At 33.3% G+C, this 16564-nt stretch overlaps 1 protein-coding gene across 1 annotated transcript in view; it reads left to right on the plus strand.

Annotated features, from left to right (window-relative positions):
• The window catches only part of LOC134271468 (uncharacterized), a 77843-nt gene that overhangs the window by 2451 nt on the left and 58828 nt on the right, over positions 1–16564 (plus strand). The window contains exon 2 of the mRNA XM_062753660.1: positions 14795–15045. Coding sequence (XP_062609644.1) covers positions 14795–15045 — 251 coding nt within the window. The remainder of the gene's footprint in view (positions 1–14794; positions 15046–16564) is intronic.

Below are 16564 nucleotides of genomic sequence, written 5' to 3' on the forward strand. Positions count from 1 at the left end.
GGTTTCAAAACCTTAAAAAAATCTATTTTTATGGAGAAAAATAAAAACAATTTCAATATAACGAAAATATTGCATTTACCTCTTTCTTTCTATTGTACACGTGCGCAGAAAATAATGAATAAGTTACCATAGTGACCATGGTCTTGAGCACCAAGGAAAAAGTGTAAGTAGACCAAAAATTTTAATGCAATCTTTTTCAAAAGTTGTTAGAACATATGTGACCGCGACTGGAAAAAAGGGTCCAGATGAGTAAAAAATCTAAATTAATTCTATTTTCTTTTTTAAATCAGGACACTTTGAATAACACAAATTCAAAATTTCATGCAAATATCATTGAAAATAAAGAAGATACAGGCCCAGGTATGCAGGCATCTTCCAGTCATATCCTAACGTCAGTGACGTTACCATAACATCGTAATTAGAAAAAAATATCTCAACACTTTCAGTCTACTGGAATATTAAGAACAATCACTTCTTTTTCTTTAAACTCTTCTTAAAATTTTGCTTAGATATTATGAAAATAAACTGAATCATTAAATATACTGTTATTCTTACCTATTACATATGACTGTTACTTATTACATATGGCTGTTGGAACAACTGAATTTGATTCAGAAGACTGACTTATTATCCTACCAGCATCGATGACCAACAAGAGAAAGGGAAGAAAAGATGCATAATGAACAAAATAATCCAACCATTTATTTTCAATAAAATAAACTCTAGAAACATGAGAAATGCAAGATAAATATGCAAATTGAAATTACATTCCCAAATAACAAAAAAGTTATTATTCGTAGTTATGACAGAATACACCAGGAATCACATAAATTACAGAATGACAGAGGTTCTTTGACAGCTGTAAGCAAAATCACAAAAATAGGAAAAGCAGCTAGGTAACTATTTTTAAAACAGACACTCTAAATATTGCAATCATGCATATTATGGATAAAATGTACTGTTATGATATTACAGATGTATGCATCTGTACTTTCTTAACATAGTCAACAGTATTAAGTATAAAGATTATAACAATTAAATTTTTGGGGGCAGTGTGAAAATGGTATCTTTTGAAAATTAAAAATCTGTCGTTAATCATTTTTGACAAAGCTTTGTAATATTTTTGGTTATACTAAATATATCCAAAGTGCATTTAAAGGAAAATGTCACAGAGAAGGTGCAAACATCAGTTAACAATTTTCATACTGTTACACATTTTTTTAACTGTTGAGATGTAACACTAAAACTCATAGGATACAGCTTATGTAAACAATTGAGTAACAATGCTAATTCCAACAAATGTTTTAAAGCACTGAAATTCGACTAACAGAAAAGTACATCAATGTAACACTTTACTGGAAGTAATACAATAGGAACTACATGTATACGTTTTACTTCTAATCTTTCTTACACAAAATAACCCTCCCTTTCTTCTAAGGAGAAGACTTTTCCTTTTCCCCAAGTGTGACGTAGAATGATCAGGTGAATAAACTTTCACCTCTTTCTTTGATATGACTGGTTTTGGGCATGATGTGTCTTTAGCAGAGAGTGATAGACAATGCTCACGGATTTCCTCATATAGGTACCATTGCGTCTTGGCCCCCATACCAGGTGCTGGGATTTCTTGAGGCAGAGGATCATTTACGATGGGAAGGATATTCTGATCTTTCAGGAGATTCACAAACAAAGGAACAGAATCACAAAGCTCCTTACATTCAACAACACCAGGAGTCTCAGCACTTACTTGGAAATGATGATAGCCTCGAATGTTTTTCAAGGGTTTGAAGAACTGTTCAATGTACGACTTCCAGTCCCTAAACTGCACAGGTGTTTGTGGATCTGACACGAGCTGAAGAATGTTATGGCCTCTGCGGGATGAATGACGGACTGTGTCTGCTATATCAGTCATGGTTTCTGCTGTAGATGAACGCCATTTTACTTTCCAGACTCCAAAATGCCAGTCAGGATCAAATTTAGTGTGTCCTGCCACCATCATAGAATATTGCACAATAACATGGAGTCCTAATTGAAAGGAAATACACTCCTTAATTTAAATACAAATGCTACATTTAGGAAGAGTTTGCATTTCTTTACTATCAAAACTGACATCATACATGTATGTAACACTTTGGGCATTGAACATCATGAACATACTGAATATCAAACAATGCTTTTACAAATTTTAATAATTAAAATCAAATATTTTTCATATGATGTACACTTACCTACAAGAACTCTCCGTAGAGCATACCATAAGACAAAGTTGTTTTTGTTTTGCCCACTGCAGTTGTCGAAATGAATGGATGCTGTTTTTTCTCCATATCCATGGTATTGAAAAAAGAGGTGAACCATACTAATGACAGAATAAGCACCCTTCCCTGTGTTCTCAGCCTCGTCAATCAAGTAGAACACTTGTTTTCCTAACTAAATAACTCAACCATTGACTTGTTTATTTACCTTAATATATGTATGCATTATGACAAAAATAGAATGTGTTTTGAATATTTTGCTGCAACTATATTTAATAGAATTCATAATAACTAGAATTGTTTTATTTTGACTCAGCCCCATACATGTATTATTCTATATTTGAAAGAGTATCCTCTTTACATATATATTTTAGATTGTACTTTTTCGTCAAATATTAGATTTCCACATAAAAGTTCATTAATAAAATTCTTATAAGAATTACATGTAAAGTTATTTCTGTATACAGGGCTATTTTCGCCCTTTCACAATTGGAAACAATTTTGCCTTGTTTTAAATTCGCCCACTTACAATTCTGTTCAAGAAATCATGCTGTGTATTTTTAATCCCCCCCCCGTTTTAAATTCACCCACTTGTGGGTAGGGCGAAAGGGGCGAAAATAAATCGGGGGCGAAAATTTCCTTGTGTACAATATATCATGACTTATGAATTAACATACCTGAACCCTCGTAACATACACCAAACGCATTGCATTTCCGGGGCGTCTTAAAAAATATTGGTCCCACTTGTTGGGCATGATGTGGAAAATGCACTTGTTGTGCATAGTCCCAGGAATAACGCATTTCCACATCAATTGAGCATGGAGCATTTCCTAGAATAAAATTAATCATTCATGATCATTTGTATGCATTGAAAGTTATTCATATTTTTTATTGTTTCATGAACAAAGAAATTCAATTTCACAGAGAATTTTTTTGCAAACACTTTGGTATGTCTGTTTTCCTATTAATACTAAGGAAAAGAGGAGAAAATGCATGGCTAGAATTAAACCCTTGACCCCTGGTCAGGTGTTCTACCCATTGAGCTACCCAGGCTGATAATAGTCTAAATCCAATCACATAATTATAATAGTACATGAATGTTCATTTAATACTAATGAAGGAAATTATACCATACTTGTTACTATACAAAAAGGAAAAAATTTAACTTTGCAATAAAATTTTAACTTACCAGTTTGTTTACATTCCTCTGGTAAGGAAACGAACACTTCCTTGCTGGTGGTACACTGGTGTCTGTAGTAGTCGCTTTGCTGTTTAGCTTGGGAAACATGCTGCGTGTAAGTAGAAAGGATTTCTTCCTTTTCCTCATCATTCATATTAGAAACTGTAGACAGTTGATGAGAGAAATTTTGACAAAGCTGACACAGGTCAGTGCATGGCTTCATGATTGTAATGAATGGACACAAGACAACTCATGCCAAGTTCTTTGAAATGTCCTTAAGTGTATTCTTCTGAAGTTCATTTCTTCAGCTAGAATCTCATATTTAGCATGAATGTCAGCAGTTGTTGTATCTGATGGAAGTAGAAGCACTTTCTCAGATTTATAATTTGGCAGTCGGCCTGGTAGAGGCAGGGCAAAGTCACTAGCATACTTGGTAATAAATGTTTTGATTCGGTCCCTGTCTGTCACTGTTAAGCTATTATGCGGAGCCATACCACTGTTTCCATATGTTCTGGGTAAAAACCCTTCTGTATCAAGAGATCTGGCAACTTTATGGAGTTTTTTTCTTTCAACCGCATGTACAAAACAAAATGTTGTACGACACACTCTGCATCCATTGAAGTAGTACTCCTGAAATGGTCTTTCTCGTTCTTTTTCTCTGTGTTTCTGGGACTGTGTGACAGAACCAGATCGCCTATGTGCAAACATTTCAACTTTAATTATAGTGTCAAGTTCCTCCCGAGTACACTGTAGACAATGATCACGAAACTCACATGCTGCATCAAAGTCAATTTTCGTGCTACATGGCATTCCATAAAACTCCTTACACCCGCAAGTGTCATTCTGAAATTTGGAACGGATTTTGTATTCCTTCGTGTCGGTGTCATTAACTTCATTCGGTATATATACATCTCCATCATTGTTGTCATTGTCGCTTTCAGAGTCAGAATCATAGTTTATATCACCAAAATCACTCGTATCTGTCTCGCTGTCACTTGACAGATCACAAAACTGTCTGTCGCGCACGTTAGATTTTGGAGCAACAGGTTTAGAGAAATATAATTCATCCACACGCTCTACATCTTCTAAAAATTCATTAACTTGATAAAGAACAATTTCTGAAGGTATACTTATTGATGTTGCTGTGGATGTTTGGCTCATGTTTAGTGCTAGAACTCCCTACATTTCCAGTTTACAACTTTACTGCGACTTTCACTTTCAATCTATTTTCAACCGGAAATGTAAACACGTTTGCTGTTGTGGACACAATCTCTCACCAGAGGGCGTTTTACGCTCATCGCGCCAACACACCTCTGTTAACGTCTAAATTACAAGAATCTTGTAAAACGAAAATAAATTATAGATTTCCACCAACTTGGTATTTTTTCTTAAATGAAATTAGAAATATCAATCTGTAGCACTTCTTTTGTTCTTTCAAAATTTATATATATATTAAAATAGCTTCAATATATACGGCACTATTTTGTTCTGAATTTTTACACATATTTTCATTTTGAAACCAAGGAGACAAAGTCAGGAAATATTTACTACCAGAGAGCTTAAAACACGTAACATCATTGAAAAATCATACAAAACAATCAATGTCTAACAATTTTTGTCGACAAATAATTATTTGACAACCCGCGCTACTTTTTAGACGACAACAGAGGTGTAAGCGGAGCGCGCCCTCTGGTGAGAGATTGGTTATGGACAGAGTTATTGCTCTTTACAACCCGCGGTAAATTCAAATTAAAATAAAAAAAAACGTAATAAAATATATTTCAAAACATTACAACAATCTATTTCAATTTCATAGTTAACACTTTAAAATACGAGACAGAGATAATCTTTTTCAGAAGCACGTGTACTGCATATTTTTTTCTGGCGTTTTTTTTTCGATTGTGACGCAAACGTTCAGAACTATCGCCGATTTCTCATTATGACGTGTGCCGCATCTGGACCCTTTTTCGCAGTCGCGGTCACATATTTCCTACATTGTTATGCTCTAATTTAATGTTGTTTACAAGTTTGAGCTAAAAAAGAAAATGGCATGACCTTGACTTACTCGCAAACAACTAAACGGCAGGTACAAATTTTGTTTTTCCGGTACTTTAATGTATATTGTGCAGTCTTTTTCTTCCTTTAATTAAGGTCAAGGTCTTTCGTTTCAGACTGAAGACCTTACAGTGTATATTGATTTTACTGTTTTTCTTTTTTCTTTTTAAGGTCTTCCGTTTCAGACGGAAAACATAATAGTGATTCTACTGTTTCTTTTTATACCCCCGCTTGAAAAGTGGGAGGGTATATAGTAGTCGGGATTTCCTTCCGTCTGTCTGTTACGCTTTATCTCTTATCCGCAACTCCTCTTACTACTGAGTGAAATTTAATGAATTGAAACTTTCACAGAATCTTTATTACATATTGCCATTGTGCACCTCCTATTTTACTTTTTTATTCGACAGGTATTTTAGGTTTCCCATAGCAAAACATGGACATTGCCATTATATGTTTACCTATGACGTCACATATAGAGTCTTCTGGATAACATTTGATAGGACAAGTTATTCCTCTTTACACATTACCGTAAAATAATATATAGCAACACATGGATATTATGGGAGGCGGGGGGTATCATTTAGTGAGCTCATTGCTCACAGTACCTCTAGTTATTATTATTATTTTTCCCCTTTTCTTGTAAGACGGATTTCTCAGAGATGGCTGGACGGATCTTCCTGAAATTTTCAAGGATTATGGAAAATGAAAATATGCTCAGGTTTTCTTTTTCATTTTTTCAAATATCACTTCCAGTCGTCAGATATGTCTGATTTCCGCTTTTTTATCCGAGTCATATCTCAGAAACGGTAAGAGATGAAGACACCAGACTTATATGAGTAATAGATCTTGGTAAATAGACGAGCTCATTTGGAATAAGATTGTCCGCCGTCACTTCCGGTCGTCACAGGAAGTGATCATATTTATCGAAAATTTCAACTTTTTTTGAAACTTTTTTGACATTACATCATAGCTTCTTATTTGTAGTATCGTAATATGTCAGTCCCACCTGAAAAAAAAACGGCCACATCCGGTTATAAGAGAAAAACTACATAATTTGAGTATTTTTCTTTCCCATAAATATTTTGTATAGATAAAGTATTTAATATGATTTTTGGATATGTTATTGAGACTGCAAATGACTACAGTAACGTCTTATAATGTTGCAAAATTCACTCCCGGTCGCGTGATTTCCTGTCCTCAAAATGAGAACTTATTATAGCTAGATCTCGTCAACGATTAGAGATTAAGACATGAACCTTTCAGAAATAATACAAAGATAATAATACAGTAGCGTCAAATATCTTTGTAAAATTCGCTTCTGGACATGATTTCCTGATTTGGTGAGTATGCAAAACCAGTTGGAAATAAGATTGTCTGACGTCACTTCCGGTCGTCACAGGAAGTGATCAAAGAAATCGAAAAATTCAACTTTTTTGCATCACATTAGAGCATCTTATTTGTAGTTTCAAAATATATCAGTACCACCGGAAAAAAAAACGACAACTTCCGGTTATAAGAGAAAAACTACATAATTTGGGGTTTTCTTTCTCATAAATATTTTTTATTGATTATATTCAGACTGCATTTGTCTACAGTATCGTCAAATATCATTGTAAAATTCGCTTCCGGTCCCGTGATTTCCTGTCCTCAAAATGAGAAGTTATCATAGCTAGCTCGTAAACGGTAAGAGATTAAGATACCAAACTTATAGGAGTGGTCGATCTTGATGAGTTGGCAAATCCATGTCGGTTAAGATTGTCCGCCGTCACTTCCGCTTAATAAATAAATCAAAAATTTCAACTTTTTTTTTTGGATTTGTTTTTAGTATTACATTGTAGGTTCTTATTTGTAGTTTCGAAATATATCAGTCTCACCAGAAACAAAAACGACAACTTTCCGGTACGAGAGAAAAACTGCAAAAATTGAGTATCATACTATCCCATATATATCTTTTATAAAAAGAGTATTTGGAATGATTTTAGGACATGTTACTCAGTCTGCAAATGTCTAGAGTAAACTCAAATATCTTTTTTTAAATTTACTTCCGGTCACGTGATTATGTCTTCAAAATGAGAAGTTAACATTACGAGATCTCTGTAACATATCAGGACACTAAACATATGAATAATAAACCATGAGGATTGGGCAACCGATATAAGGTAAAATGCGTCCGCCGTCACTTCCGGTCGTCACAGGAAGTGATAAAAAAATTGAAAATGGTTTAAATAAATGTTATTTAGATCATAATTGTCTAAAGTAACGTCGAGAATCTTGGTAAGTTACACCTACAGCCATATGTTTTCCCGTAATCATAGTAAATATTATATGACTTTTTTAACATAGACAAAAGGATCATTCATACAGACAAATAGAGGAGAAAGGAAGACCGTTTTTGTTGCTGTAGCAACAAGGGTTTCTAGTTACAGTGCAGTTTGTCTCATCCTTGCTATATACTCATTTTCAAAAGGGTTTCTCTGCATGCTACGGATATCTTAAATAAAAAAAACCCACATGATTTTATCTCATAGTGTAACTTTTACACAAAATGAATAAAATCCGAATTCATTGCCTCGATCATGTACATGTACTTACATTTTAGAAAAAAATTTGAATGTCAAGTTCATTTATTTTTTAACCTTATTACACATAATCAAACCCGTATTCTTGGAAAATGCTATTAAATGCCAATACAATTCTGGTTGGGATTGGTTAAATTTTGATCGGGATTGGCCAAAAAAAAAATAATTTCAGTAAAATTTCGCGATTTCATTTCAATTTCTTTTATAAATTGATGATTAAATGATTAAGTAACATGTTCTACATAGTTGTGATTGGTTTTGTGAAGATTTCAACCACAGGGTTTCTGTTAGATATACATATGATGCATCAATTAATTGGAACATTTTATCTACGAGGCATCTAATTTGGATATAAATCATTTTAAAAAAAAATCTCTTTTTTTCTTCTTATTTGTAAAATGTTGGTGTGGCATCCTTATTTAAGACTTTCTTGTGTTAAACGATTTTTAGGTGATTGAAATTAAAAATTAATGTTACTAGGATTGCAGTCATAGTCCGTGAGCCTCTATTTGTTTCTTTTTAAAATTAAGGTACAAGAAAAACACCATATATGTCACCCTAAACATACCTCTCCAAGATGCACCTGTGCTGTTGCTGTTCGATCAGGAAAAGATGTCTTTATCATAGATATTTGCAACGCTCAATTGCAACATGTCATTCATTTTCCAAATTGTGAGGATGACGTTTTGAAAGTCTTTAAAAAAAGTGACTGGCACTACAAGGTATTTCAATCTCAGATAATATTATATTTATTTGAAACTAAGAATATTTAATTGTGAAACACTACATGTATGATTCTATCTCGTCGCGGGATCGGATGCTACCTGTCTCACGACTGGAGCAGTGGTTAGAACGTTTGCTCTAAAGTTACAAGGTAATGAGTTGATCCTTAAGTTGCGGGTTCGAATCCCAATTTGGGGCGTGAATACCGATTATTATTATGAGACGGAAGAAACCGAGATCCCGTGTCGCGGTAGATATTGTCACGAAAAAATACCCCTCATTGCTCAATGACCGTAAGTGACGAGTGTGACAGAATTTCCAGGTCTCCGTCGACAAGTTGTGGCTACATCAAATTTATAATGAAATAAAACTTCTCGATAGGGATTTTAACAACATACAATCAATTTATTAAAGGTCACCTTCGGATTTTAAGTCCTACGGACAAGAACTTTTGAATCGAGGTCTCTTGTCGCAGTGGGCTATCTGTATACATGTATTATTTCAGTCTCCTATCGGCCAGTGATGTAGGCCTTTCAACTTATTTTTCAAGTTGCACATGTGGTAGAAAACATTGTATAGATAGATTTATAGGTACAAGAAATCATCAAAAAAGATAATAATTTATACATACTTTTAATTACATCATTAAAAAGTTTAATCATTTATAATTGACTTTTCCGATGTTGTGTTTAAGGACAGGTAACTCAGGTGTGAAAAATGACCAACTTAGTGCCGATTTATGAGTTATCGTTTATAGGAATGACATATAGGCTGCTTCAGCATTGGTATTGTTATATACACAAAAGGGTTCCATACATTGTTTTGTATATAAAAAGTTTTGACCAAGAGAAAGAGAATGCCTTCACTCTACCTGAAATAACAGGGTCAAATGAATGGGGAACAGACTATATTCAATAGTTTTAACTCTCTTTGACGATTATTATGAAGAAGAAAATTTAATGTCATGTTTTTGTGTTCGCGCTTTTTAGCTTCCTGTGTAAATATATATATTTTTTTACAATTAAATGCAACAATTGATCATCTTATATGTGTTACTAAGCACAAATGAGAACGACCGAGTGTAAAAATTTAAATAGGTTAGAACTGAGAAGGAGGGTAGATTTCACTTTTTATTTTAATTTAAAAATTTAATTATATGCAGTAAACCGGTGTCTGCAACTATACAGTAAATAAGTTTAACATTGGTGCTAAATTTTAAAACCACTGGATTCTACTGAGAGCAAAGACTTGGGAAATGTTAAAAACTGCCTTGCGTGTAAACAGTTAGATACCCCGAGCCTGCTGTAAACAAGTTTCAGCAGTGAGTTATCGTTCATAACACCGACCCCTAGCGGCAGTTGAAAGGCCTAAGTGATGGCATCTTAATAGTGAAAAAATAGACTGAAACTCTTCTTGATGTATCTAAGTAACTTGATATTAATCACTTAGCCTACGAAATAAACCTGTATAAAATGAAAGCAGAGACAAACACAATCTAGCTCTTAACTCGCGGATTTCCGTCGTCAGCTTAATTTATACCCCTCTTCTTCCTCCGATTTTCATCTCCCTATTTGGATCACCTTCAAAATTCCAATGATTACTTTCAATTTAAGTTTTTATTTACCATTATTCTGTCCTCCAACACTCTTATGTTTAATAATGCATTAAAAAAATATTTTCTATCTTTTGCAAAATCTTTAAATTTTACTTGTTGTATTTAATTTATATCAACAACTGACCTCTGCTCTCTTAAATGTTATTGGTTGCTACTTCATCCTAACCAAAACATTGTTTAATTGCCTGACGTCACGGTGTCAGGATGTATAAGGATTGATAATTGCTTGATCCGAAACTACTAGATCATACCCAGAGAGCTAGATTTTGTGTAAGCTGATTTACATTGGAAATCTTTTACCTGCATTTTAAAAGAAACTTTTTTTTCAGGGAAACAATGATTTTACTGATGCAAAATAATGCAGTATTTACTTTGTTTACTCTGTTTGCATGAAACAGATTATTCCATGTGATTTACCGTTTCAACGTGTCCGTGTATCTTTTTTTCTGCATTTCTATACTACTGGATCAGTCCATTTATGTTCTACAAAAGGGGTGAATCGCTCTTTTCGCGCCAAATGTCACGAGTAAGCGATCTTCGCGCCTTTTCTTGGATTGTTCTATTGTATGAATGGGGGTGCTAACTTCCATGGAATTGAATAAAGTTTGTTATTGTAACCTCCATCTTCTTATGATTCAGAAATTCTATTTACAAATTATATCTTATTCCTTAAAACAACATATGAATCGCATGTATCAGAATATGGACATGCAAAACAAAAGAAATGATTTCTCTAATTTGTCTCCCCTCTGTTGATTTATTCCATATTTTAATGGACTAGTCCAATCACCACAAACGATCGACGCAGTTCAACCAGGTTGACGAAAGAAATAACCTGTGCGAAATCTTGGATTTCTTTTCCATAAAGGCCTACAGTGGCTGGAACGTTATTGTTGACAAAAAAATCGTGTAGAATCGTTCGTGTATCGTGAGTGATCGTTCGTGTAACGTGCAAGATCGTTCGTGTATCAGACTCAATCGTGTGCGTTTTTAATCGTGCGAGATCGTGCGTTTAGAATCGTGTAAATTTCGTTTTGTAAGTTTTTATCGGAATGTTATTTGTAAAATAAGCATTTCCCTTGTTTGTTTTTCTTAATTTATTAATTAAAATCCAAATAAATGAAAAAACGCAATTTACATAATAAAATGCAGAACGAACTAATTATCGCCCGTAAACAAGCAATATAGTAAGTCGTACAATATCAAGTTCTCGTCAAATAGCGCGATCAATATTGTGATAAACCGTACTTAGATCTTTAACGCCTTTTTGAAAAATTTTATTTTAATTATTATTTACTTCTTATTGTTGTCAAGATAATCTTGAAATCAATTCATTGAAAATAAATATATATATTTTTTTTTACAAAGAAATAAACATTTCTCAATGCTTACATAACTAGTTAGTCGACAAATATACATGAACACGGCATGATTTTCGGGAGTTTTGTTTATCTGTGTTTATCTCTTGAGCCTATTTGTGATTAATTAATTTTAAATTTCTGCAAGTAAAAAAGTTAAATAATTGGCAAGTTTATCATACACTGAATCATTGGAAACATAAGGATAAAATTTGTAATTATAATTGAAGTCATTCCATGCTGCCATTTTTGTTCAATCGTATCCCCCTTTCTGCATATCATGATATCCAATTCAATCAAATTATACGACCCACATACATGTACATCGTCTAATAGAACGAACAAAATCCGTTTTTTTTAATCAGAGAATTACTTTAGAAATAATTATTTTTAATCTAAAATATTAAGTCTTGCATATATTTAGTTACAGAAATATCATTTTCCGATTTTTTCTTCAAAGTCTATTAAATGATATTTATCAATTGATAATTCTTTGAAATCTTAAATAAGTATTAAGCCGTATTTCGTTTTGAAAATATTGATTCCTAAATATTTTGAACTATTTTGAGTGAAGAATCGTGCGTTTGCGTTAACAATCGTGTAAAGATCGTGTAATGTGTAGAATCGTGAACGTGAAAGTTCGTTCGTGTAACAGGTTTAATCGTGCGTTAATCGTGCGGAATCGTGCGTGTAACGTGATCGTTCGTGTAAGTTGTCAACAATAACGTTCCAGCCACTGTAAATGTTGGTTTTACCTATTTCGTTCTCAAAAAATTATAGTACCCACGTTTCAGAAAAAAAAGATAAATGAACACAAACTACTACTGTTTACTTCATTGGAGAAAATGCTTTCCTACAACATATGTATTTAAGGAATCACAGTCTAGTTAGGAGAGTATGCCAGGGCATCAACAATAGTGGGAAACATGGGTATGCTAAAATTATCCCATGTTTCCCACTATTGTTGATGTCCCTGGCATACTCTCCTAACTAGACAGTGATTCCTTATATTTTCATTTCATTGTGAAATGAAATGGTAGATTTAGATTTTAAAAATGTAGACATAGACTTAAATTACACAAGGACTTCCATTCCAATTTCACTAGTCCTCGCCCAGTGACGTCAAACACCTAGGCAGCCGCACGAGATTTACATGCACATTTTGCTTCCTAGCGTCAGACACAGAGACAGATGTGCACGAAATTTGCATGCATTTTAGGCCTCCTTAGCTCCTGACCTATCGACCTGCCTAATTTACATTCCGGCAGAATTATCAAGAAATTAACTCCGAAAACTTTCAAAGAGTTATCGCAGAGAAAAAAAATTAGAAATGGAAATATTTAGTTATATCCATTCTCTAAAATGTTCACAATGAATGATTTGACAACAGATTTCAGAATAGGTGTAGCTTTAAATTTAGATCCAGGGGTAGATCAATCTACTTGCAGAAAAGTCAATCGCATCATCTCGGGTCTTTTCGTCAGAGGTCGGAAAACAAACTCAAATGTATCGACATCATCGGATGTTAAAAATTTATACATTTCCTGTTCATAGTAAAAACGGAGTTAGAAGTCCCTTCTATAGTGTATTTTAGATAGTTACATTGAATAAAGTTAACTCCATATTCCACAGAAAATAGGTCTATATACATCATCCATACTTTTATTTCAAAGTTTGTGAAAAGGGATGGGGGGGTGTCATGGCGTATAAATTAACAATACATTTGTGGTCTCCTTCCCTAGATAAGGCCCGAGGAGTTGCGATTGGCAGAAAACCCACATACATTAAGCATTCTGTTAACAACTCTTCAGAATGCAGCAAAGGCATCGTTCTTTTACAAGTTAAATAATTAAATATTTTTACAAGGTTTTCAAATAAAAAGACATATTTCAAACACAAAAAAGTATTGCTCAAAAGGTTTATCACTTCTCTTACAGATATTGATTGATTACGTCAGGCAAGCTTTTTGAAAAGCTGTTACTTGTAAACAAGTAAATTCCAATAATTCATTTTCTTGGAACCGTTTAGGTTAAAAGGTCAAACCCTAGTGGTCAATTTCTCTATTTGTTTTTTATCTTTAGAGCTGGCGTTCGTTATATTTGTCATCCAAGAAATGCAAACCCATAAAATATGTTGCACTCTTACTGCAATTTTTGTTATGATACAGGGACTAGACAAACAGAATAATTTAATTTTAATATGTCTATTCGATATGTCCTATTTCAAAAGTGATGCTCATCAAGTCAGATTTTGACGAACCTTAAAATATCCGTAAACTCCTCCTCTCCCCCCCCCATGAACAGTGTTGCCATGGTTACGAAAATAGAAATTACTTATAGAAATACAATTTTAGCCTGATTATGATATAATGTGGCATGCAAATAGACTACACTGAGATACATAATTTTTGTTTTTTTTATGAATGATGTTGCCATGGTTATTAAAATTGAAAATTCTGTAAAACCCTACAGTTGTAGTCTTAATGCAATCTTGCCACAAAAAGAGACTTAATCAAGGGTCACTTTTCTATTTACTGCTTTTGTAAAGTTTAAACTCACATCTTCTAATTTTCTCTTTCTTTATTAAAAGTAGAAACCAGTAGAGCTGATTTAGTATAGTTTGTCATTTGTAATGTTTTATAAGTAAAACACAGCAGAAGACTTGTAATAAAACACAGCGGAAGACTTGTAATAAAACACAGCAGAAGAATTGTAATAAAACATAGCAGAGGACTTGTAATAAGATACGTATTACGCCTTTGTCTTCAAAAATACACCAACTTAAAAGGGTCTATCTTACACCGCCGGTATTAAGAAGGAAGGCAGGTCTGCACCGATATCTAGAATACGTACCATAGATATGTCAAGTATTTTACTTTGAGTAGAAAAGTTATCGGTTTTCTCCAGTTTGACATATTCAGGGACTCTATTATTTTAATATTTTACATACTAGGAAAAAATCTGCTAAAAGAGAAAAAAAATATTTAGACTGAAGAGCAATGAGACCCATGGGCCTATTGTTTCATTCCATTTCAGGCAATTTTTCCGACTGGAACAATTGTTGAAATCAAGTTGGTATCATGGCCGTACAGGAATGATTGGCAATTGAATATTAACATATACCCATCACCCTCGGATGTCGGCCTTTCAAGCGGACTTTGTGGAATTCTTGATGGCAATTATAAAAATGATTTTACCTGGAATAACCCAGAGAAAACGGTAGAAAACCCAGATCACTATCACCAGTGGCGCCGTCCTCACCCAGATGGATTTTCCAAATCTTGGAGGTTTGTATGCGTCTTCATCACACAGAGACACACGTACATGTACATCATAACATACATTCAAATGGACTTACAACTATCTAGCTATAAAACGTGCTTCATCCCCACACGCACGTTGCACGCCTCCTACACGTTTGCACGAACGACCACAGTTCACAGAGAAACGCTTCGCGAAACGCTTTGTACACATTTATCAAAAACTTTGTACACGATTCTCGCATGGCGTGGTCTCAATTGGATATTTTTAAACAGCATCTCTTGAGCATTTCATAAATTTAAACGGGAATATTTTAGATGTACATTAAATTGGAATGATATCGGAATCTCTCAACACTTTGAAATTTATACTTGCTACAATTTACATTACTATTAATATTACTACATGTAAATAGATCGAAAGAAATATTCAATGGCACACAGTTAAAATTTTAAGTTGAAATGCCTATATGATTAACAAATTGATACTCTTGCATTTGAAAAATTACAATAACACACAATTTGAAATTTTTATCTGTTTCATTGTCTTGCACCATTAATTAATGTAAATCAAATACATACAAATATCTGCGGCACAACTTTAAAATATACAGAAACATGTTTTACATGCATATGTTTACCTGGTTACGTGATTATCAGCTTTTAAATAATTTATTCCACACATATTTTTACAGTAAATAGCTCTCAAGCTATAGGAAACACATTGTATTTTTTATACATTATAAAAAGCCTAATCGTGTGCAAATTTCATACTTTCACACAAGTTTTATAAATGTATTATGCGACTTTTGTTCGCACAAGTTTGCCAACGTTAGGCTCATAGTTATCAAAAGCTTTGAAATGAATGACCGTTCTCAATTTACTATAGAAAATGCAAATGTCGGCTGACCCCTACTACATTGTATAGGCGTGGATTTTTGGTTATATGAATCGCATGGTTTAGATACCAATTAATTTTCTATGAAAAATTTTTTAATGTCATTGTTTATTTTTTCACATTTTAACTTTTACAAATTACTATTAATATTACTACATTTCGAAAGATAAATAAAATTAAGTTGAAATTCAAAGAAACACAAATTAAACATAATTTTGTCTAACTTTACTAATTAAAGTGGTAAAATATTAAGAAAATGTTTCCATGCTCCAATTGAATATTTTTCATAAATTTGTTTAATTTTCCACCGGAAATTAAATGATAGACGTGAGTTTCATTTACTACTTTAATTCATATTTTAACTTTTAAAGATCTTTTGAAAATAAAATTAATAAATTCAAAGAACCACAAATTAAAATAATGTCTAACTTTACTTTAAGTGGAGAAAATCCATCCAATTTATCATAAATGATTCATTTCCACCGGAAATTCGATGATAGACAAGTTTCATTTACACTTTCTTTAAATTTTGGCAGACTTTTGATACATGTACGATTCTAGATGATTTAATAGGGACAGGGGCGCTTAATAGAGATTATACGATAATATAAATAAAAACCCCTCTCTTTCTTATTTTGGTATGTAGAA

This window comes from Saccostrea cucullata, unplaced genomic scaffold (assembly GCF_032062105.1).
Source record: "Saccostrea cucullata isolate Sc308-1 unplaced genomic scaffold, CSIRO_AGI_Scuc_v1 ctg2395, whole genome shotgun sequence".
Taxonomy (NCBI): domain Eukaryota; kingdom Metazoa; phylum Mollusca; class Bivalvia; order Ostreida; family Ostreidae; genus Saccostrea; species Saccostrea cuccullata.